At 38.8% G+C, this 24,205-nt stretch overlaps 5 protein-coding genes across 6 annotated transcripts; 4 read left to right on the top strand and 1 right to left on the bottom strand.

The window, feature by feature from the left end:
- The first annotated feature begins 97 nt into the window (after positions 1–97).
- On the top strand, positions 98–3,753 carry LOC128017007 (tumor necrosis factor receptor type 1-associated DEATH domain protein). Of its 2 annotated transcripts, none has more exons than XM_052602049.1 (6): positions 98–199; positions 621–687; positions 772–925; positions 1,003–1,283; positions 2,939–3,065; positions 3,192–3,753. In XM_052602049.1, exons 2-6 carry the CDS (start codon positions 667–669, stop codon positions 3,488–3,490), a joined length of 882 nt encoding a protein of 293 aa, XP_052458009.1. In that variant the 5' UTR covers positions 98–199; positions 621–666; the 3' UTR covers positions 3,491–3,753. The 2 variants fall into 2 exon arrangements, with proteins under 2 accessions (XP_052458009.1, XP_052458010.1); XM_052602050.1 differs by having other exon boundaries at positions 99–199; positions 641–687.
- A 3,729-nt stretch (positions 3,754–7,482) lies between these two features.
- On the top strand, positions 7,483–18,149 carry LOC128017003 (guanine nucleotide-binding protein G(o) subunit alpha-like). Its single transcript, XM_052602044.1, has 8 exons — positions 7,483–7,851; positions 7,969–8,011; positions 9,370–9,511; positions 10,573–10,733; positions 10,864–10,992; positions 11,471–11,600; positions 15,986–16,139; positions 16,228–18,149. The coding sequence occupies exons 1-8, from the start codon at positions 7,734–7,736 to the stop codon at positions 16,413–16,415; spliced, it is 1,065 nt and encodes a 354-aa protein (XP_052458004.1). The 5' UTR covers positions 7,483–7,733; the 3' UTR covers positions 16,416–18,149.
- LOC128017004 (exosome complex component MTR3-like) lies at positions 11,993–23,448 on the bottom strand. Its single transcript, XM_052602046.1, has 2 exons — positions 23,201–23,448; positions 11,993–12,401 (listed from the first exon to the last, which is right to left on the bottom strand). Exons 1-2 carry the CDS (start codon positions 23,367–23,369, stop codon positions 12,310–12,312), a joined length of 261 nt encoding a protein of 86 aa, XP_052458006.1. The 5' UTR covers positions 23,370–23,448; the 3' UTR covers positions 11,993–12,309.
- On the top strand, positions 18,333–18,971 carry mtbl (metallothionein-B-like). The gene is made up of 3 exons (XM_052602047.1): positions 18,333–18,496; positions 18,605–18,670; positions 18,751–18,971. The coding sequence occupies exons 1-3, from the start codon at positions 18,472–18,474 to the stop codon at positions 18,849–18,851; spliced, it is 192 nt and encodes a 63-aa protein (XP_052458007.1). The 5' UTR covers positions 18,333–18,471; the 3' UTR covers positions 18,852–18,971.
- On the top strand, positions 20,314–23,123 carry LOC128017002 (transmembrane protein with metallophosphoesterase domain-like). Its single transcript, XM_052602043.1, has 5 exons — positions 20,314–21,395; positions 21,734–21,844; positions 21,928–22,093; positions 22,202–22,341; positions 22,440–23,123. The coding sequence occupies exons 1-5, from the start codon at positions 20,687–20,689 to the stop codon at positions 22,628–22,630; spliced, it is 1,317 nt and encodes a 438-aa protein (XP_052458003.1). The 5' UTR covers positions 20,314–20,686; the 3' UTR covers positions 22,631–23,123.
- Positions 23,449–24,205: the final 757 nt, after the last annotated feature.

Below are 24,205 nucleotides of genomic sequence, written 5' to 3'. Positions count from 1 at the left end.
GAGTTCCGTTGTTAAATACAGCGATGAAAACAGATATGGGCCAATCATTATAGAATGCGTGATGCTCTTAACCAATCAGATTAAAGAACATTACAGTGGGTGTGTCTTAGGAGTGTTTCGACACCTCGAAAGTTTCCTTCGTGTAAGTTTGCGGGCCTGTTTAGACTTCCTTATCATTCAAAGTTCACCAAGTCGTTGTGTAAGTAACATGTAATATATATATATATATAACAAAAGCTCAAGTTAAATTTTTGCTGTTATGTGAATTGAAGACAAGCATTATGTTAAACTTTTGTTCAAGAGAAAATTAAAATAAATAAAAATAAAAGCCACGAGTCTGCGTGAGCGGGCCTTTTGTATGTTTTATCCACCGACCTCTCAAAATTGTAACAAGTTAAAACCTTTAAACGTGACGAATCATGTTATCTGTAAACATGTGCATCGCATATCTAACAATCAGAAACGTCTGACCCATTTATATAGCAGTATCGACCAACAAGCTCACAGCCTTATAAGGAAGTGGTTACATCCCGCAACACACAAAATAATGTCTTTTTTTGTTAGTCTAATAAGATCTGAAATTAATTCTGCTTTGCTCTGTTTATGTTTTTTACGTGAAGTCATTTGTTCACACTTAAAGGATTGAGACTGGAGTTTGATCAGAAGATGGACAGTATAGACACAAAGGTACATTGTGTTTACATTTGTGTCCGTCCATATGTTATTGTAAGTGAATTAACATTGTGTGTATGATTTTATCTTCATCTGCAGAGGTTATATGACAGCAACGGCAATGATGGTGCATTTTCAGGGTGTGTTGTGCTCTTCTTGGGGTGTAGCAGTCCAGCACACAAGTTTCTATCGATTTACAAAGACGAGCGAGGGAAATTCAGCGTGTTCAAGGTGCTTAAACTCACCCTTATAGGTAAGCATCAACAGAGGTGGCCACCAATTTATGTCTTTGTGTCACAGTTGATACCTGTCAAACTGTCTTTGATCCAGATTCTGTTGGTGGACTGGAAGGGTACGAAATCCTGAAACTGCACGATGCTGATCCCTTCCTTGGGGTGGAACTTAAATTCATGGCCATGGCTCCCTGTCAGCGATTCCTGGAGAGCTATGCATGTGGTTCGCTTGCTCAGTTTCTGTCCCAGCATGCCTCACGCCTTCTTAGTCTTCCTGATGGGGTTGTCATGGAAACACAGCTCAAAGCAGGGATACATACATTGGACCAAAGCCTTCAAGATCTAGAGATCTGTCTGGAGCACATAGGCCAGTCACAGGTATGTGTGTTTGTTTCTGCTGATATGACCGACAGGATAGCTGTATACGGCTCTGTACTTTTATGAGCAGCTGTTTGCACAGAACGTCAGATGTCGGAAGTAAATCACAGTTTACTGCTGCTTAAAAGAGGTAGTATTAAAAAAAATGTATGATTCGTATTTAGTTTATATTAAGAAATGAAAACTGAGCATATTCTTGACACATTTACAGCTCTGACAAGAAACTACAGGTATATAGATTAAAGATACGTTGATTTGATCAAATAAGCATGTTTCAGACAACTACCTAAATATTGAGTTTATATATATATATATATATATATATATATATATATATATATATATATATATATATATATATATATATACAAAATGTGAATGCTGAAACATAGGTACTGTTCTGAAAACTGTTTATTCTGCTTTGAGACAATATAATAATCTAATATCTCAAATATAAAGAAAAAAACTCAGCACAGTGTTGGCAACTTAAAAATGTTGTCAGTGTTAACTGCTCGATTACAATTCAAACCTTTATAACTTTTGTGATAGATTACATGTGATTTTTGCAGAAACTGTGAAATGTCAGCAAATTTTGTATTATTGCAACATTATTGTAATATTAGGTATCAATGGTGAAAACAACTAAAAAATATTCAATTTTGTAGAGTGATTCTTGGATGTAAATTTAGTACCTTAATTTTGCTTTGGACATCAAGTTGTACAAAACAAAATAAAATAATTATTAAATGCATTATTAAGATGATTACAACAGATAATAATAGTAGAATTAGCTATTAGACTCATTTGCTTTGTAAATTGATGGTTTAATGCTCTTGGCAGCCAATAATCCACTGCAATGTTTTTTGAGGATGAGTGGATGTCACACATCTGTCACATCTGTACATGTTGGCGTCTGCTGACAACTTCTACAAAGCCTCATTTGTGCTATAGAGTTAGATGCAATAAAGTTGCAATTTTATAATTTGCATTTAACTTGTTTTTCACTGAGTCAGAGATGTGAAAACCATTCTTTAGCTTTCAGTTTCTTTAGGCTCACTTGTAAGTAAACATTTGGCAAAAATAATTGAAGGTATTGTCAAACCTTTCCTTGCCTATTTTACATTTTTCTGACGTTAAATCTGAAATTCTTGCTGTCTGGCTTAGTTTTCAGGGATTATTGCAGAAAAACAATAAACAAATGACTCATAACACCAGGGAAGTGCTGTTTTTAGCTTGTACACAGAATGACGTGAAGAAGATCTTTCGGGATCCTCATGAGTCCCTCGCAACCTTCTAATGCCAAAGCCAGTCAGGTCTGTTAACAGAAGGCCTCTGACTTCTTGCATATTCTTATGCAAGAAGTCTATAAAGCCACTCTAGAAGCTATAAAGCCATCTTTCTCTGTCCTGATGTCATCATTGACATTGTGTCCTTTCAGTAGAAGTACAGGTGGTATCTGAACTAGTCTGATGTATCAGTCTTGCTCTGATAAGAACATCTCATTTTAAATGAAATCAACACCTTTTGAGAAAAATGTTAAATCTTTTTTTTGACTAAACAGCTGCTGGTTGAGCCTCACCTTCTATGGATGTAACAGTATGGTTCAGATATTGTCAAATAAACAGCTGTTTATTTAACGGATGGCTGTTTTGTAGCCTGTGCGTTTGCGAGATGACGAGGTCTCACAGTTGGAGCAGCAGCTGCAGAACAGCTTCTTTCCTCCTAGTCAACCACCGCAGGAGCTGCCCAGGAACTGCTTTCTGTTTCAGAAAAGAGTTTTTGGTGAGTTTTAACTATTTAAATGTATGTGATGATGCAGTGTACTCTTGTATTTCTACTAGCACAGACTAGTTTTCACATTCAAATTGTTCGATTTTATTTTTGTCTTCTCTTTCCCTGTGCTCTCAGACGATAGGCCTTTGACCTCAGCAGACCAGCAACATTTTGCTGCTCACGTGGGACGGGATTGGAAACGAGTGGGACGGGCTTTACAAAAGAACTGCCGTGCCCTAAAAGGCCCTGCTATTGACAATCTCGCCTATGAGTATGAGAGGGAAGGGCTTTATGAACAGGCCTATCAACTGCTTGGATGTTTCATCCAATCAGAGGGCAGGAGTGCCAAACTGAGCCGTCTTATCAGTGCATTAGAGGAGACAAAACTGACAAGCGTTGGAGAGATCATGTTGGGCATCCAGCCACGAGATTGAGACTGTATGAGTCTCTGTACAATGAATGAGTGATGTGTGTGTGTGTGTGTGTGTGTGTTTATGTGCATGTGTTAATGTTTCCAAGATATATAGTTACATTTGAAGAGTGTTCACTCTCATTTTTGTGTTTTTTTTTTTTTTTTTAATCATGACCTTGTCATTTCTATCTGTCTCCTACTTTAAAGTTCACAAACTGACGTCTGCCCAAAATGAAATACATTTTAAATAAAGAGTTTTCCATGCATATTTCATGCATAACTATATTTATCCTCCACATTGTCCCATCTTCTATTTATCAGGTCAGGAAAAGTTTTATCTCAGAGTCATTGTGTGCATAAGAGAAACACTGTAGATGCTAAAAACAGCATCACTTTAACTTCCAGAACTTGAGTGCGTTCTTAAAACCGTGTATTGACCTCCACATTGAAGAGAGCAGTGTTATTGTTTGTAGGCGTTTAGTGTAGCAGGACTACTGCTAGAGTGCAGCTAACATGGATTGACTCTTAATCGGCACATTACATGAAATCACTCGTACGTTAAAGACAACTGCAAATACAGAGCTTGACACCACTTTAAAAATTAAATTGTGAGGACCAAATTCCTGTTATGCATATTAAGGATATTACTGAACTATAGATTACTTTCATAATAATGTTTCTAAATAAACTGCTTTCTAGTTCAAAAGCATGCTTAATCTGATTATAAAACCAGTCCACTGAGTATAGGTCACCTATATTGATTTAATTTTTTAAAAGAGACTAGGAAGGATAAATATGACATGGAGCAGTATTGAAGAACTCTCGGTGAATAAATGTTGTTTTTAGAAATTCAATCCTGAAGTCAATATTCGGAAGTTCTATAAATTGACACCAACCCATGTAACAGTAGCATATTGCTACCTTTTCCGGTTAGTTGAAACATTTGGAGAAAAGATTGAGGATTTCCTGCTTTTTTTTTCCTGCCATTTTTTTGATCTGAGAAGAAGGTGTGGTGAAATGAATGTCAAATAATCAGTTGGGGGGAAAAAAGTCAACATCTGGATATGATTGTGTTGTAATACGCTATGAGATGCTATTATTCTTAGAAATTAATTTTAGCTTAATGGTATCTATTGAGGGTGGTCAGATTAATGAAATGGATGAGGCCTTTCTCCATTAAAGCATTACGCAGACCTGCCATTAAAGTATTACATGGTTAAGAGATCACATTCATTTTAGTTATGGGGATTTAGAAGCTCCTAGTCGTTTTCTAGAGTGAAATCTAGCATTTTCATTTATGAAAAACCTGGTGATTAAATAGCAGAGAAAATTACTCAACAGTTCCATTTTTACCTGTCCGTTGATGTGCTTTGTTAACTGTTTTATTCACAATTTAATTTAGGAATAATTGCAAAGATTTCCTTGATTTTAGTTTGCTCAAGATATAAATGCTACTCGCATATGATTATGTAATGATATTTCGGCATACTTGTGTTGTAACGGCTTATGGAGGAGGGTCTGTGATTTTGTCTCCACCCTGGTAATAAAGATAAAAGCATGTTAAGCAGGCTGCGTGGCTTGATATTGCTCTTATCTTGGTAAAGTAATCCATCAGAGTGACCTGTGTGTGTGTCACTGGTGTGTTCAGAAAGTGAAGAATCCTGTGCAATTCGAGTTATGTTTTACATTTTCCCCCTCCCCTTGGTCACATTTCAAAGAATCAGTCAGATATTCATGTTACCTGGAAGTATGCATTTATTTATTTGTGTATGTACATTTTCCCTTCTGCGTCACAAACATTCACAATATTCTTTTGTGCAAACATTGACATTCTGACAGACAACAGAAAGCCAAAAGAATAACACTAAGTGTGAAATGATAATGCATGTACATGCATATATTTTTAAGTGTTGAGTGATGACATCCAAAGATCTCGAGATTTACACTATAGATATTAAAAGCCCACTCACTGATCTCATTTTTTTATCATCTCACCCATATAACAGCTGCATACAGTAGAAACAAACCTATAGCATTATTTTGTGTTGCCATCTAAAATCCAGCTGCAGAACATCTGGCTTTTTTAGTGCTGTAAGATTGGGAGGATGTGGGGGAGAATATTTGTATTTATATATTAGTGTATCTGTGCTCCATCATTGTAGTTGCCTTTTTGTAATCCCTACTAATGTTAAAGATGTTCATGTAACTTGGCTGGTAGAGCATGGCTCTTGGTCAGGGATTTGGTTTCCATGGGACACACATACTTAAATGTGTACCTTGAGTGCTCTTCCAAGTGCATAAATATTAACGTTTAAAAGCATCACTCCATTGAATTTGGTAAAAAAGAAAAAAAAAAGAAGATAAAAGGGGGACATTTTGAATCTCTTATATATATACACACACATATAAAATACAGCATATATATATATATATATAATTACACACAATTGTGACCTGTAATAATGCAATGTTATTGTCAAGAAATCGACTGTAATGTAAATTACTGTAATGTTGCAGACAAAAATTACCCTGTTTATTTGTATCTTTGCCACTAAAAGAAAAATAAAAAAAGCCAAAAGAAGCCAACACATTTATTTTTGCATATCATGGAGGAAGCTTATTTATGCAATGGAATAATAATAAAAAAGATTATTGTGTATTTATATCTCAAAATTCAATGTCTATGTCAGGCCATTGCAATTTTTTATTTATTTTTTTCAATTCAGATTTTGCATCCAGCAATTGTGACTTCCAAGTTAACGTGTTGCAATTCTGTTTCCCCCTCAAAATTGTACATATTTCTTAAAGGTTTTAAAAAACACCAACAAATGAAATTGCAACTTTTTCCTCACAATTTTGACTTTTTTTCTTTCTTTCTTCTTTTTTATACCTTACAGTTCAGACATATATATTGTAATAATCCAGTGATATTTTTGTTTGCATAAGGAGTTTGACAGAGGACAGTGCTCCACACAGAGATCTGATCTCATCATCATCAGACTGTCTGGAATAACATGAAGAAACAGAACAAACTGAGACAGACTCAATCCAGAAGATCTGTGGAAACGTCTCCAAGACACTATAAGAAACCTACCTGCAAAGCTACCTGAAAAACAATGCGCAAGTGCACCTAGGGCAAAAGCTCCTTTAAACGCAAAGGATGGTTTAACCAAATGATGATTTAATTTAGTTAATAAGTTTATTGATAAATAAAATATATTTATGACATTATTTTTGACAGCATCCTCATTTTACAGAACTTTTACTCAAGTGCCTAAAACTTCTCACAGCACTAGCTTTTAGGAAAGTTTCTTGAAGCATCTTGGAGATGTCTCAGTTTGTTCTGTTTCTCCATGTTATTCCAGACAGACTGATGATGATGAGATCAGATCTCTGTGTGGAGCACCGGCTGCTGTCAGACTCCTTATGCAAACGAAAATATTACTGGATTATTACATTTAAAAATTCTGGTGTTCTAATAATTTTGGCCACCACTGTGTGTGTGTGTGTCTATGTGTGTGTGTGTGTGTGTATTATTTCAATTATATTGTATCAAATTATTGAATAAATTGTATGTTTATTTAAACATTCATCTGTCAAAAATCACTACATAAAACGATTAAAAATGTGATTCTAAATAGTTTCTGAAAATTATATATATATATATATATATATATATATATATATATATATATATATATATATATATATATATATATATATACCGTATATCTTAAGATTGTTATTTTTATAGGAAAAAAGTAAATAAATAAAAATGACAAAATAGGCCTGTTACAAACATCCAAACATGGCACCCATATTAGGAAGTCTCAATAATACAGCTAAACATAAAAGTTAGTACAACGTGGGACATACCCAAAAGGTCTACAAACAAATCAAACAGCATCTGAGCTTTAGCTATATATTTCGGCTGCCACTAAACAGATGTTCCTGAGCCCTGCACCTTGTGTGACGTCAGAGCGATGAGAGGGGTTTGCACGCGCGCATTAGGAGGGAACTACAGGATGAGATGAGCTCGTGCTGGCTGTCACTGCCGCCGCCCAATAGACACCCGCAAACCAGAGCGCGAGCAGGACGACCTCTTCCTAATCAAGAGGCCGAAGTGTGCGCCTGTACCTGACCTAAATTCGGCTTGGATGCTTTAGCAACAATCGTCAGACTGAGCAAGCGAGAGAGGAGAGAGCGTGGGACAGAGACGGAAATTTGGGATACAGCTCTCGCGCGCCCCGGCTCTCGGTCTTGCAATGGGATGCACGTTAAGTGCAGAGGAGCGCGCGGCTCTGGACCGGAGCAAAGCGATCGAGAAAAATCTGAAGGAAGACGGACTAAGCGCAGCCAAAGAAGTAAAATTACTTCTTCTGGGTAAGTCGTGAGGTCCAACTGGCAGCTTTTCAATGAGTGCATTGAATAAGGATACTGCAGGTGTGTGTGTGTGCGTGCGTGTGTGTGACAGTACTGACACAACCTATGCCTCTGCAGGCGGAGGGGAGTCGGGGAAGAGCACCATCGTCAAACAGATGAAGTAAGTGCGGGGTTTTAACATAGTGATTTTGTGCCTTTTTCTGTTCGGTTCATTTTCTTATTTGTTAAAGGTTGGGAACTGTTTGTCTCGCGCTGTTCAGTGTGTGGTAGTGCTGAAACACAAGCGCATCCCAAGAGACAGTGCTGTGAGTGAGTGAGTGTGTGTGTGTGTGTGTGTGTGTGTGTGTTATTAGTAGCATGTGTGTAGTGCAGCTTCAAGAGCGCGCGTGCAGCCTACTTCGCCGCTGTCTATGCCGGCTTGGGCTTCAAAGTTCCTTAACGCTTTCGTCATGTGCATTAAATCTGAGTCCGGCATTTGTGTATTGTGCCACGTTAAGCGTTAAGGCATTGTGTTCATTTTGTCCTCTGACTGTGTGTGCTTGAGAGAGAGAGAGAGAGAGAGAGAGAGAGAGAGCGTGCGTGTGCGTGCGTGCGTGAGCGCGCGAGGCATTAGAATCTTTCTCCGTATTAATCTTAATGGGTGGCTTTTAGTGCCTGATCCCTGCAGTCTCGTTTAGCGTTATCCGCCCATTAAACGGATTTACCGAGACTATGCCACCTAACCTTACATTTTCAGAACTACGGATACACATACAACTATTTTTAACTTACATGGCAGTTTTGACCAATTGTGTTTTATTATTAAACATGATTTTGCAGATCAAACTCATTATATTGCACCAGCATCGCTGCAGTTTTGTAATTCAAAGCTCAGCTCACACAACCATATTTCAGACCTAGGATATATTTTAAGGTTTTAAATATGCTCTTACTAGTTACACTTTAACTTTTTTTATTATAGTAATTTTATTATTGGATAGTTAAACTTTAACTTGTGGTTTAAAATATTAAGATGACCAACAACTCTGGCTATACAACACGAGGTAGGCTACAAGACAGAATGTTGAATTATCTATAATAAAAAAACGAATAAAGTATTCCAGCCACATTATATATATATACACACACACACACACACAAGTTTGTTTTTGTGAACAGTGGGGGCACCCTATAGTGGTAATGCTTTTTATACTGTACAAACGGTATATTCTATGCCCCTTCACCAACCCTACACCTAACCCTCACAGGAAACTTTGTGCATTTTTAATTTCTCAAAAATACATATTCTTTATGATTTATAAGCGTTTTTGTAAAATGGGGTCATTGGTTATGTCCTCATAAGTCACCCTCTCCTTGTAATACCTGTGTCATACCCATGTCATTATACAAAACTGTGTCCTGATATGTCACAAAAACAAGAGCACACACACACACACACACACATAATGTCAGTTCTGTTTTGTTTGAATGGTGCTTGTGTTTCTATAGTGGCTATTCTCTGTTGTGTGTATGCATTAGGATTATCCATGAAGATGGCTTCTCTGGAGACGATGTAAAGCAGTTTAAACCTGTGGTCTATAGCAACACCATTCAGAGTCTCGCCACCATCTTGCGAGCAATGGAAACTCTTGGTATAGAGTACACAGACAAGGACAGAAATGTATGTATATCACATGCAAACACTCTTGTGAACTGATTTAAATGAACACTCCAAAAATTTTTTTAAATAGCCTCATTTTCCAACTCCCCTAGAGTTAAACAGTTGAGTTTTACTGTTTTCTAATCCATTCAGCTGATATCTGGATCTGGCAGTAGCACTTTTAGCATAGCTTAGCATAGATCATTGAATCCGATTAGATTCCAGTCATTGCACAAGTTAAGGTTACGCATGATGATGAAAACACATTAGGGCTAGCCCTCCCACAACTCATTGAGATTGCATTGCAGTGCCTGCAGTAAGGAAAAAATTATCTTTGTATGGAAGTCTACGGGAGCACTCGGGGCAATTCTCAGTTTGACAGAAATCGCCCGAAAAAATGCCATATTGGCCTAGAAAATCACAACTTTTAATTTTCTGTGTAACTACAGAAGAGCCAAGTTTTAAATAGAAAAAAATATCTAAACTCTTTGGTCATTTTCGAGCGAGATGCTAATGGTCTAATCAGATTCAATGATCTATGCTAAGCTAAGCTAAAAGTGCTACCGCCAGACCTGGAGATCAGCTGAATGAATTAAAAAAAAAAAAACAAGTGGTGTGATTTGATTAAACATTCAGATGAATTGTTTAATTGATTTCTCCTGAAACATATTATCTATATGTATTATGATTTATGTATTATTTTATGTATATTATTTTCCATATTTTGTTATATATATATTTCCATATTTTCCAAACATCTTAATAATGTAATTTGTTTGATAAAACAATACAAGGTGGCAGAAAACAACAGGGCAGTTCCACTAATATTAATGTACCTTCATACAATTGTTTTGATTTTGCAGTGTTCTTTAATGTTTGCATTAGATTTTCCTAGTGATTGAATTCACCTTGTATTACCCAAACCACACTTCTCAGAGGATGCGCTGAGCTACAGTGACACCTAGTGCAAATGAATTAGAAAATATCATTATGGTTGCCAATGCAATGAACATTTAGTGGGTGTCATTCTACACTTATATTCATTTAACAGGATGTTTCTAACATTATGCATGCATTTACAGGCAGATGCTAAGCTTGTATTTGATGTGGTTAGTCGTATGGAAGACACAGAGCCATTTTCAACAGAACTGCTGGCTGCCATGACGCGTCTGTGGACTGATGCTGGAACTCAATCTTGCTTTGGCCGCTCACGAGAGTATCAGCTAAACGACTCCGCCCAGTAGTGAGTCCCACTGTCTTACATACATGAGATGCTGCAACAAGCATGTCACTGTCAAATGTAATGTGCGCGTTATACATATTATGTATTATAATACAGATTTTAAAATGCACCCGGGTGTTCTGTGTTTTAGTTACCTAGACAGTTTGCAGCGCGTTGGATCTCCAGATTACCTCCCCACTGAACAGGATATTCTCCGAACCAGAGTCAAAACTACTGGCATCGTTGAGACAAATTTTTCCTTCAAGAACCTTAACTTTAGGTATCTACTGAGTAGTTTTGTTTTGAGACACTTTATTGTAAAAAAATATATATATATATATAGTATTGCTTTATTGTGTTTATTGTAAACAATCACAAAACAAATCTGATTTGACTCATATATTATATTTAAATGTTTTTAAATATAATAATTAATTAATTTAAAACATTTTAAATGAAATTTTTTGAAAATTGTTATAAAAATATATTGGGAATATTTGTTGAATGAAACGTTACTTAGATGTTCAAAAGCAGAAATAAAAAAGATGTGAATAATTCTCCTCAAAGTCTATTTGTAAGTAACTGACATAAGGAATTGGAAAATAATTTTTTTTATTCACATTATCAGTGTGTTAGACCGTTCAAATATGATATCTTTGGTCGACCTATTTTGTTTCTTAACATGTCTTGTGTGTGTGCACGCATGCATGTACATGGCTTCACATATGTCCTGAAAGTGTGTGATGTTTTGTCCCCAGGCTGTTTGATGTGGGGGGACAGAGATCAGAGAGGAAAAAATGGATTCACTGCTTTGAGGATGTGACCGCCATTATCTTTTGTGTGGCACTGAGTGGATATGACCAAATGCTCCATGAAGACGAAACAACGGTGAACTACTACACCCAGATTACACCTGATCATTTAGATATTAGAAAGCTTGTATAGTCACATTATGACATTTAATTGTAAATTTGTTTTTTTTTCTTCTATCTTGGCATTTTTCTCTAAAACAATCCTTTGACAGTCAACCTGAAATTGATCTGAATCACCAATATATATACATATATATATATATATATATATATATATATATGTATATAATAAAATATGATTGTCATGAAACAGAAGAATGCTACAGGATCATCCAAACAAAAGGTTTATTCCAGGTTTTGACAGATAGACGTGGATAGCAGGTGAGTGATTGGTCAACAGAGCAATGCTGAGGTATTTCAGTGAATAACAGTCTGCTCTTAGCAGGTTTGGATGAACTGGTGTTGGTGAGCCGGGTTCTGAGGTTGGATCTAGATGAATATCAGATGGAAGAAGGTAAGTCCATCCAAGTAAGTGGTGGGGTAGCATTCAGGTAGGAACACCGAGACCAGACAACAGTGAACTGAGGTGAGTGGTTTATATAGTCTGTGCTGATTGGATGTGACAGGTGCATGTAATCAGACCTCTGGTTACTGTAAACGAGTAGGTGGAGTGTAAGGAATTCAAGAAGCAGAGATGGGACTACTCTGTCATCATGGGCAAACCAAGATCTTTACTCTGGGCCGAACCCCTCCTAGGCTACGAGGTACTCTAGGTGGCAGCCCCATCATCGGGAGTCTAGGGTGATGTTGATTCTGTAAATGTTCTCATCTGAAGAATCTGTTGGAGGAGGAGGAGGTACATCATCAGCACCAGACCCTGTAAAGGAAACAAGAAGAGAATTAGTATATGGTTTCAACAGGGATACATGACAAGATGGTGAAATTCTGTAGTGAGGAGGAAGGTTAAGCCTCTATATGAATTCATTGATCTGCCTTTGGATTGTGAATGGATGGACGTAGTAGGGACAGATCAGTCGAAGAAGGATGTAGCTGGTTGAGAGCCAGATCTTCTGTACTGGATGATACTGGTGTGTTGCTGATCTTCTAGCGTCGAACCTGGCTCTTCTGGCTCTGAACTGCCCTCTGCATGTTGATGTGAGCTGAGTCCTAAACACACTTGCTCTCCTGGAACCAATGGTGGACAGCTGGAACATCAGAAGGCTCACCTTACCAGGGAAACACGGGCAGTTGATAGCCGAGTATACACTGGATGGGTTTTAATCCGGTGGTGGCTTGAAGCAGGGAGTTCTGTGCATATTCGGCCCATGGAAGTTAACGGCTCCAGCTGTCTTGATGTTTATGATAATAAGATCGCAGGTATCTCTCAATTTCTTGCATCTTTCTCTCAGTCTGGACGCCGGACTGCAGATGATATCCTGATATTAAGTTGACAGTGACTCAGAGTAACTGGAATAAGGCATTACACACTCGGGAGATGAAAAGAGGTTCAGGGACAAAGAAGATATCTTTGGGATTCCAAAATGACAAAACCCTCTTCCAGCTGTTTCAAAGCAGTGAGTAGTCCTTTCAAATTAATCAATTTGCACACTTTGGAGAAGCAGTCTACAATGAAGAGGACATGTGTGAGAAGCCGCAAAAGGTGTGTCAAGGATAAAATCAACTCCAATATGTCACCATGCCCTGTTATGTAAAGGAAGAGGGACCAGCTTTTCCTCAGGTAGGTGGCAAGGGACCTTGGATATGGACACAGACTAAGCATCTTTTGACAAATCAGGAGACCTGGGCCATATTGGGCCACCAGTAGTGATTGCTAATGAGGGAGAGGGTTTGCTGGCTGCCTGGGTGTCCAGAGCCCAGTGATGTATGTGCATGAGTTTCTTCCAGGAAGATAATCAAGATTACAGTTGTCAGTGATGCCATCAAAAGGATGTTTAGCTCCCTCTAGCCATCGGTGCTACTCTTCTAAGACAAGTTTGATGGCCAGCATTTTGCGGTTATCATTGTCATAGTTGCGCTATGTGGGGGACAGCTTCTTGGCACATGGATGCAGTTTGGGAGGCTCACCCTGCTGCTGAGACAAAACATCTAGTGGATGCATAAACCTTGATGACTAAGAGCAGTTCTGGATTGGGAAGCACTTGGGTATGAGAGACACAGAAGGCTTGGCCCCACGTTGATTGCATCAGAGTTCCAGTGCAGAGACTTGGCCCCATGTTTCATCAAGGAGGTTAAAGGTGAGCAGATCTTGTTGATGCACTTCCTGTAGAAGTTTGCAAACCCCAAGAAGCATTGTAGTTCCTTGATTGATATGGATTGTGGGAAATTCTCTACTGCCTGTACCTTCCTCTGGTCCATGTGAATGCTGTGTTGGTTGATTACATAGCCAAGGAAATGGACAGTTTCACAGTGGAACTCGAATTTATTGAGCTTGAGGTACATGTGGAATTCTCTAAGTTTCTGTAGGACCTGCATCACATGTTGGCGATGTTTGGCCTGGTTTCAGGAATAGATGAGCTTATCTGGGAGTTGAGAGCAGCTTCCGTCCTTCTTTCCCACAAAGTAGAAACTTGAAGTGGCAGGGGAAGTGGTTCCTGCTTGAGAAGCGTCCTTGATAAACTCCTCTATGGCCTTTTGTTCTGGGACGGACAACGAGGTAGACTTTGCCAGGTGTAAATGTAACCCCAGGCAGCAGATCGATCGTACAGGCCCATTGCAAATGTGGGTGTAGTTTGGTTGCCTGTTACTTTTTGAAGACATCCTGGAACGTCCAATGTTCTGGAGGAATCTTTTTGTGGTTTGGAGCTGTCAGGAGTCTAAATGTACATGGAGCATACATCGACATGAGAGGAAGAATGAGTTGAAGTCGTGGGAATCGGGGGAAGTCGTGGCCTAATGGTTAGAGGGTTGGACTCCCAATCGAAGGGTTGTGAGTTCTAGTCTCGGGCCGGCAGGAATTGTGGGTGGGGGGAGTGCATGTACAGTTCTCTCTCCACCTTCAATACCACGACTTAGGCGCCCTTGAGCAAGGCATCGAACCCCCAACTGCTCCCCGGGCGCCGCAGCATAAATGGCTGCCCACTGCTCCGGGTGTGTGCTCACAGTGTGTGTGTGTGTGCATTTCGGATGGGTTAAATGCAGAGCACAAATTCTGAGTATGGGTCACCATACTTGGCTGAATGTCACTTCACTTCACTTCACTTGATTTATGTTTAACAGACTTGAAGGTTGTTCTTTTAACTTGATACAATCCTGATACAGTTAGCCAAAAAGTTCTAACTTCATTGTTGCACCTCACTGGTTTTCCAGTTCACAAGGGGGGCATGTTCTGATAACCATGGTCATCAGAGAATGGTGTTGAAATCTATTTCACTTAAATAAATTGACGGGAAGTTATCAGAATAACATCTGAACAGGCAATCTAGGATTCAAGGTGTTATATGGATTGCACTCATTGCTGAGCATGGAGGTCTGACGGCTGCCAGAGTGCAAAACTGAAACCGAAGATCTCCCTTGATGGTGACGGTAGAGTTGATCATGCATAAAGAAAGTCCTAGCGGTCTGTCAGATGTCTTTAAAATGCATGGTAAATGCCATCAGTGAGTTAATAGCTGGTCCATTTGCATCCCACATTTGACACTGCAAAGCTCGTCCAGATAACAAGGAAATTATCTATGCAATTTTGTGACGATTGTTGGCAAATAGACGCGGCTGCATTTTCAATTTGTAGCAGGAATCCCTAGGAATCCGCTGCAATCCTTCGCCTCTCCTGAGTAGCTCACTGGTCAGTCCACTGGCAGAGGCAGACAGTGAAGAAGTGGTGACGGGTGGTTTAAGTGCTTGACGGAGAGCTTGAACCAAGTAAGCAAAAGGATTGTTGACAGGGTTATGTGCATCGCTGGAACATTGCTTGTTTGGTCTGGTCTTCTGTCATAAAACAGAAGGCAACAAGGTCATCCAAACAAAATGTTTATTGCAGGTTTTGACAGATAGACGTGGATAGCAGGTGAGTGATTGGTCAACAGAGCAAAACTGAGGTATTTCAGTGAATAACAGTCTGATCTTAGCAGGTTTGGATGAACTGGTGTTGGTGAGCTGGGTTCTGAGGTTGGATGCAGAATATCGGATGAAAGAAGGTAAGTCCATGCAAGTAAGTGGTTGGAAAGCTTTCAGTTAGGAACAACGAGACCAGACAACAGTGAACTGATGTGAGTGGTTTATATAGTCTGTGCTGATTGGATGTGACAGGTGCAGGTGATCAGAACTCTGTGACTGTGGGCGGAGTGTAGGGTTCTGGTGCTGTGGATGTTGTTGACTCTGTGACAAAAATATAATAAAATGTAATATAATGAGAAATAGATTTTAAAAGTTTGCTAATTATGCAGTCTAAAAATGTAAGTCTAAAATGTGTTTGATAACCTTATTTTTCTTTCTTCTCTGCAGAACCGTATGCATGAGTCTCTGACGCTCTTTGACTCTATATGTAACAATAAGTTCTTTGTTGACACATCCATCATCCTTTTCCTAAATAAGAAGGATCTTTTTGGAGAAAAGATTTCAAAATCTCCACTGACTATCTGCTTCCCAGAATACACAGGTACAAAAGCTATGCACACATGTACATAAGAAATTTACAGATATAAAATAGAAAAACTAAGTCCATCATCTCTTCATCTTTCCTGCAGGCCCAAATACATTCGAAGCCGCTACTTCATATATACAGGTTCAGTTTGAAAGTAAAAATCGCTCTCCTAATAAAGAAATCTACTGTCATCTAACCTGCGCTACAGACACAGGAAACATCCAAGTGGTCTTTGATGCTGTCACTGACATCATCATCGCCAATAACCTGCGTGGTTGTGGCCTCTACTGAGCACCGACTCCCCTTGTTACCCTTCGAAATGGTAACAAGTGACTGAACTGACACCCCTGTGATTTTGGCCAAGGCACTCCCTTATTTAATTTCACTCTATCAATTTTTGTCTTTTTTTCAGAATATTTATACCTTATTTTCCTATGTAGTTTGTCAGTAAATTGCTGGAGTAAATACTGTATGGGTTTGCATGTATAGTAAAAATATTAGTGTTTGGTCGGGCGTAGATGCTTTAAGCCTGAGTGCATGTGTGTGAGTGGAAGTCATAACGAGTGAGAGTGTTTGCCAGTTGATAACACACAAAGGTTCTCTGCTGTGTAAAAGACTTCTAAGTGCTGGCATAATCTAATAAAATGATCTCAGAGTCCCAGAAGGATCAGTGACTCTTGCAGGCTAAAGGTCTAAAAATATTGAGTGACTGAGAGCAAGATATATCGTGAATCATTTAGAAGAGCTGAATGTCATTTCAGAAACTGAATGTTGTCCAGGGGCAGCTCTTAAGTCCAAAGTTGTTTGGGACCTGGCATCACCCCTTTTTGGGTCTCTGCTCACTGGCTTCAGGCTGTGCAATAAAATGCCTTTCAGCAAATGAAGCCTCTTACAAAGTGTGATGTTGACAACATTCTCACTCAACATGAGCACAAATAGTTCCAAATCTTTTCAGTTGTTCATTTCTGTATAAATTATTCTGTAGTTTAATTATTTATATAACTATTTACATATTTTGTATCGCCCCACACTTTGTGCACCCTATCAGTGTCTGGCTAGGAATACAAACATACTAGCTTACAGACTTTAGATGGAGAGCAGCATAAATATTAAAGGGATTCTCCACCCCAAAATGAAAATTTTGTCATTAATCACTTACCCCCATGTCATTCCAAACCCATAAAAACTTTGTCTTTGGAAGACAATTTAAGATATTTTGGATGAAAACTGTTAGACTTGTGTCTGTCCCATTCACTGCCAAGTAAAATACACTGTAAAAGTCCAGAAAAGTATGAAAGACATCGTCAGAATAGTCCATCTGCCATCAGTGGTTCAACCGTAACATTATGAAGTGACGAGAATACTGTTTGTACACAAAGAAAACAAAAATAATGACTTTATTCAAAAATTGTCTCCTTTCTTTATGTACAAACAGTATTCTCGTCACTTCATAAAATTCAGATTGAACCACCGATGGCAGATGGACTATTCTGTCTTTCATACTTTTCTGGACCTTGACAGTGTATTTTACTTGGCAGTGAATGGGACAGTCACAGGCCTCCCGGTTTTCATCCAAAATATCTTAAATTGTGTTCCCAAGATGAACTAAGCTTTTACAGGTTTGGAATGACATGGGGGTAATGGATTAATGACCAAATTTTAATTTTGAGGTGGAGTACCCCTTTGAGATAGTAATTCGGATTCATATATAACTGAATTACTGGACGATTGAGCTATTGCTTCTTTTTATCCCAGTCTCTTTAACTGAAGACATAATGACGTGTGAGAGTGTGTACAAAAGTGTGCGCGTGTGTAATGCATGCACACTCTTTATTCAACCATGTCCTGTTACTTAACCCAGATTTTTGTTCCTCATTTTCTCTGCTGTGGAAGGTTTTTTTTTTTTGGTGCATTGAATGTCCTCTTTTCCTCCCTTGGGGTCATACTGACCTGTACTGCTGGGTTTAGTGTTCTGACCGACCAATGAAATGTTTACATTAAAAAAAGAAAACACTTCAGCACCAACTACTGGCTGTGTACTGATTTATTCCTAGTTTAACATGGTTAGTCTAGTTTAACCTGCAGTTATTAAGAACTGGACTGCGTATATAAATACATAAAATAAAATCAGTTTGAAATATAAGAATTATATTATGCCTGCCTTTACTTTTATCTGTATCTGATGCCAACGTAATACTGAATTAGATCCCAAATTCATCCATCACTGCGCTCACACATTTCACATGACGTTCTGACGTGATTGTGACGCACGAAGGAGCGGTTCCATTTATTTCTACCAGATCTTTCCACGAAAACATCGTACATTAATTGGAATTATCGTGCCAAAATGGACAAGTGTGACTGTTCTAAATGTAAGTATATATACCAAACATGTGTAATTAAGTAATTAGCAAGAAAATATATGGTGACTCGCGCACTCATCTTCGGGAAATGTAAAATACCATCTGTTTGTGCTGTAGCTGGATCTTGCAACTGCGGGCAAAACTGCAAATGCACCAACTGCAAGTGCGCACATAGCAAGAAAAGTGAGTCGAATAACTAATACTTTGGATTATTAAACATGATTCTACAGAATTAAATCATTTCCTCCTTTTCGACCCGGTAGGTTGCGGCAGTTGTCCATCTGATTGCAGTAAGGGAACAAAGGACTGCGAGAGCGCATGCAAGGACAAGGAGAAATCGTGCGACACACACTGCTCCAAATGAAAATCTGTGATATGTGCTGCAACACTGTGCTCCATTAATAATGATAATGATATAAAACCAACCTTTCGTGTACTCCCGCATTTGTTGTGATTATTGATTAAATTAAAGGATTTCCTTTGAGTTTTAATGTTATTTCTCATCCATACTTCCAGGATACATGTAGTTTAAAAACGTTAACATCTGTAATAGCTCACGTACACAAATACACCACAATATACAAAATAATAGAATGCATAAATTGTAAAAACTGACCATCCCGTTGCCGTTGCCAATAAAGAAACACAAATTTGTAGAATTCTGCCAATGTTACAGGACAATGTTACAAGGTGTTATGCTTATGAACATTCATTAATATATATAAAGTGTGTGCTTTCTGCTTTAGTTTGACCAGGGGGTTCAAACTTATTGGTGCCAAGATAATTAATATATTATGATCCCCTTGTGAGGGACCATTCCCACAATTTAAATGCAGTTTTGCATGTATACATTTGAAATTGTGGCTTGGTTTCACAAGCCAGGTCTAGGCCATAGTTCAAGTAATTTTTATGAACATGCCTTAGAAAGACAAAAAAAGTTTACTGACATATTTTAAGATCAGTCAGTTCAAGATTCTTTCCCTTGGAACAGCTCAGACTTACATTTTAGTCTGGGACTAAGCTTATGAAACCAGAGGTGTGAGTATTAAGTATTAGGTGTGACATTAAGGGGAGACACTGCAGCCAAAAACAAGTTTTTTCATACATTTCATACATGTCAATTTTTTGATTTCGGTCTTTTTTCTTTTATAGCACTTTATATATTTGTGTCAATATATTTAAATTACAGTAGGGCTACATATTTTTAAAGTCCGTTTTCAAAAATAAGTTTTTTCTCCAAAATTGAGTCATATATCTCCACTTCAGTGGCACTTACACACACCAATCTTTACATTTTTATTCCTGTCTATATCTTTTTAAGAAAGACAACCTGACATTTTTCGTTCAAGAATTTCTAATTTGGGTGTATATAAAGTTATCCCATTAATATTTTTATCATCATTATAATTAAATACAAATGTTTTGTTGTATCACATAATCAAACTCATGAGTTATCTGATCTAGCGAAATTAACAGCTTCAAAATTTCAATGAAAATGAACAGAAATTGAGTGCTGGTTTATTATAAAAGTAGCAAACAGCCTAGCCTATTCTGAGGTGATAATGTTTTTAGGGTCACACTTTATTTTAGGGTCGAGTTTTCACTATTAACTAACCATTAACTATGACTTTTGCCTCAATTAACTCCTTATTTGCTGCTTATTAATAGTTTATAAGGTAATTGGAAATGTTTTTTAGTATAAATAAGTTGCAAATAGGCCTAAATTACTCAAAATATTAGTGTTAATAATCCTGAGATCCTTTCCAATCAGAATTAGAGCGTAACATTAGCCACGCCTCTGCAATGTGACGAGCCAATGATATTACCGCACACACCTGTCACTCAGAAAGGCCAGAAGTAGTAGACCCTGTCAAATGACGGACGTGTTTAATTTGTTTAGCACGATTGCGAATTATATAGTGGACGTTTATATAGTTTAAGTATGTAGCAATGTTTGTATGACCTTTCTAGTCGGAAACCGCGAATCACAACAGTATTCTTCATGGTGTTATCATAGCAGCCATCGCTCGTCTTTGTCTACGGAAGTAGATTTGTGTTGTTCTCTCACAGGTGAGAGAATGACTCGCTATTTTTATTACTAGAATGGACCGTGAATTGACAAGTATCGGAAACTCTTTTATCGCTCTTATAAGAATGACCGCAGTATAGTTGCCACAGACTGTGCACGTGCCGGTCAGTATGTTTGGATTCAGGCGCCTCTCCACCGAGTGGAAAGTAGGAATCGCATCGGGAGTCGTTTTTTTCTCTATGCTTACATCCAGAACGTTAATCTCAGAGCAGGTTGACAAAAACACTCGCGCATCGTTGTTTCGCGTTCAGTTTGTCCTCTTCATCAACTCCCTGCTGCTCCTCGGCTCTCTCTACATTTGGAAACGCGTGGCTCGACGGCTGTGCGGATCCAGAGGTGCACATTCTGTCCCGCAGAGATGTTGGCGTCTTCTCGTCCTGCTGTTTCTTACTCTGGTGCACGGGAGCTACCTTTGCATGTTTTTCCTCGTGGACACTGAGCCACACTGGTTATCATTACTGAGTTTCTCCTGTTTGGGCATTTATGTCATCTTATTGTTCTTCCTGTTCGTTTTTGGCTGCCTTAAACGCCTCCGCAGGCTTCTCTCCCGAAGCCGAGGAGGAGGAGAGGATGCTGTCGCGAGCGGATCAGTCAGTCATATAGTTCTGGCAATGATAGTAACGGCAGTACTGGCAGTGTATGGGTTGGTAAATGCAGCACAGCCTCCACGAGTAGTCGAGGTGGAGATCCCAGTAGAGAAGCTCCCTGAGTCTTTGAACGGGCTCAGGTTGGTGCTTCTGTCCGACATACATCTGGGACCTACAATAGGCCGCTCCAAACTGCAGCGCATTGTTAATATGGTGAATGAGCTGAACCCAGGTAATTACAATTATACATTATATACTATCTGTCACTACGATCTTTAAAATGTTATAGGGATAGTCCACCCAAAAAAAAAAAATTTCCCATCGTTTACCAACACTCATGTCATTCCAAACCTGTAGGACTGCCTTTCCCCTGTTGTATTCATTCCCTTTGACTTGCACTGCGTGTGTACACACACACACACACACACACACACACACACACACACACACATATATATATATATAATCTTCATGTTCAACAGAACAAAGTACATGCATTCTGTTGGGAGTGGACTGTCCTTTTTACCTGTACCTGATATTGAACTTTACTCCTTGTGTTTGTTGCTATAGATGTGGTGGTGATTGTCGGTGACCTGACTGACTCTCAGGTGAATCGACTGAGGACTGCTGCAGAACCACTGGGACAGATGAAGGCTCCACTCGGCTCCTATTTTGCCACAGGTCTGTCTTTGTTAGCGGTTTGCCATAAGGGTGTAAATAAACATTTGTGCACATCTATACACTTATGTTCATGTGACTTTCAGGCAATCATGACTACTACACTAACGATGTTGAAGGCTGGTTTGAGCTCTTGCACTCAATGGGGATTCAGGCTCTTCACAACAGCCATGCAAAAGTGTTTCGTCCTGAACAAACTCAAGACTGGATATGCCTTGCTGGTATTGATGACCTTGAGGCCCGCATGCTACGGTCAGTCCACAGTGATGATATTGTCAGGCTCATTTGAATAAATACAAATCGATGTAAATCGTGTGCATTGTACTGGGCTCATGTTCATGGTGTTACTTTGGTTAAAAGATACCCAGGCCATGGCATGGATGTTGAGAAAGCTCTTAGTGGCTGCAGTGCAGAGAGTCCCATTATTCTTCTTGCACATCAGCCTCATGCTGCCAAACAGGCCCTCCAGCAACGACCAGACATCAGTCTGGTACTCTCAGGTCTGTAAATATCAGTTTTTTGTAAAGTGAAAATCTAGCAGTATGCTGCTAAAGCTTAACTTCTGTCCTCTACTGAACTCCCTTTTGCTTTTGTGTAGGTCACACACACGCTGGTCAGCTCTTCCCCCTCACCATCCTGGCATTCCTGATGAATCCGTTTTTCTGTGGACTCTACCGTGTCTCTGAACACACTATGGTCTACGTGACCCCTGGAACCGGTTATTATGGCATTCCAATGAGAATCGCAAGCCGATCAGAAATTACAAACATTATATTGAAACGTGCTTGAGAGCCTCACAGAGTGCAGTGCAGGGATTAAACACACAATCTAAGTCATACATTAGCCTGCATGCTGTGATATAAACAGTTAACATGTATTACATAGTAATGTAGGCATAATTATGCAATATATACGTTAAAATAAATTCTACAGTTTGCACTATGATTTACTTGAGCAATCTTACAACAGGTCTGTTTTACTAGAGAATTAGACACATTTAGCCATCTTTTTTTTAATGTAATTTTGTAAGTTGTTTGCCAAAACATACTAAAAATCCAAGCACTTTAATATTTGAATATTCATTCCAGAAGTGCCAGTTTTTAAATTACTTTGTATTTGTACTGTTTTACTCTGGCCCCTTTCATCTGTTTTATTTAGTTCATAACACAATCAAAATTAATTCAGTGCACTGTTTCGACTGTCACATTTGTGAGTCAATCAGGGATTTCATAAACCATCTGTTGTGGCAAATGTTTTGATTAAAGGTTACTACTACAACAAAGCATCAGTTTCAAAATGCATCTAGTTTTTTTTATGCCTTGTGAACTGCATGTTTTATTTATTTGCAATCATACTTACTGCATACATAACCAGCAATACTTGTGGAATTAAGAAATAATGGCCGCACGTCCCCATTCCCCCGGACGCCTTGTCTGCTGCTGGCCTCGGGAAGTTTGCCTGGGGAAAGAAAGAGCAGTGGGGACTGCGACTCCTCCGGTCCACGGATACGTTTTGTATCAACTGGCATTTCAACTAAACCCACGTGAAGTATAAACAACAACTGTTCAGGTCTTATTCGTGAAATCAAATGCGACAGGATTCTGCTAGTTGTGTTCTGCCGCCATCTGTCGGATAGGCGTGACGTCCCGCGAGACTTCGAGGTATGGCACTTTGGGATGTGTGGCCTACGTGTCAATTCAAAGTTATTTATTGCAACGTATTATTCATTTTTTTTTAAAACCACCCAAGAAAATATTTATTCAGACTTCCTGAATGCATATCTGTATGCCTGTATATATAACTAGCTCTGGAAGTTCAGAAACTCACAAACTAGGCTATTATAGCCTAACCTTCATTTCTTTGCTTTAGTGAACTAATCATATTCCAAAATGTAAGTAGGCCTACTTGTAATTCCATTCACATCATTAACACATCCCTCCAGGGTGTTTTTCCCTCATCATTTAGATACTCTCGTATTACTCCACTACTTAAGAAACCCACCCTCAACCCATCTCTTTTAGAGAACTATAGACCAGTTTCCCTTCTTCCTTTCATTGCAAAAACACTTTAACGGGCTATGTTCAACCAAGACTCTGCATTTCTCACACAGAACAACCTCCTTGACAGCAACCAATCTGGCTTAAGAAGTGGACATTCAACTGAGACTGCCTTGCTCAAAGTTGTTGAAGCCCTAAGACTGGCAAGAGCGGAATCCAAAACTTCAGTACTTATCCTGCTTGATCTGTCCGCTGCTTTTGACATGGTTAACCACCAGATCCTCCTGTCAACCCTACTGGCAAAGGGCATCTCAGGAACCGCACTTCAGTGGTTTGAGCCTTCCTTATCAGATAGGTTTTTCAAAGT

This window comes from Carassius gibelio, chromosome A7 (genome assembly GCF_023724105.1).
Source record: "Carassius gibelio isolate Cgi1373 ecotype wild population from Czech Republic chromosome A7, carGib1.2-hapl.c, whole genome shotgun sequence".
In the NCBI taxonomy this organism is placed as follows: Eukaryota; Metazoa; Chordata; class Actinopteri; order Cypriniformes; family Cyprinidae; genus Carassius; species Carassius gibelio.
The sequence above is the reverse complement of the archived record's forward strand: the minus strand, read 5'-3'. Positions and strand labels throughout refer to the sequence as shown.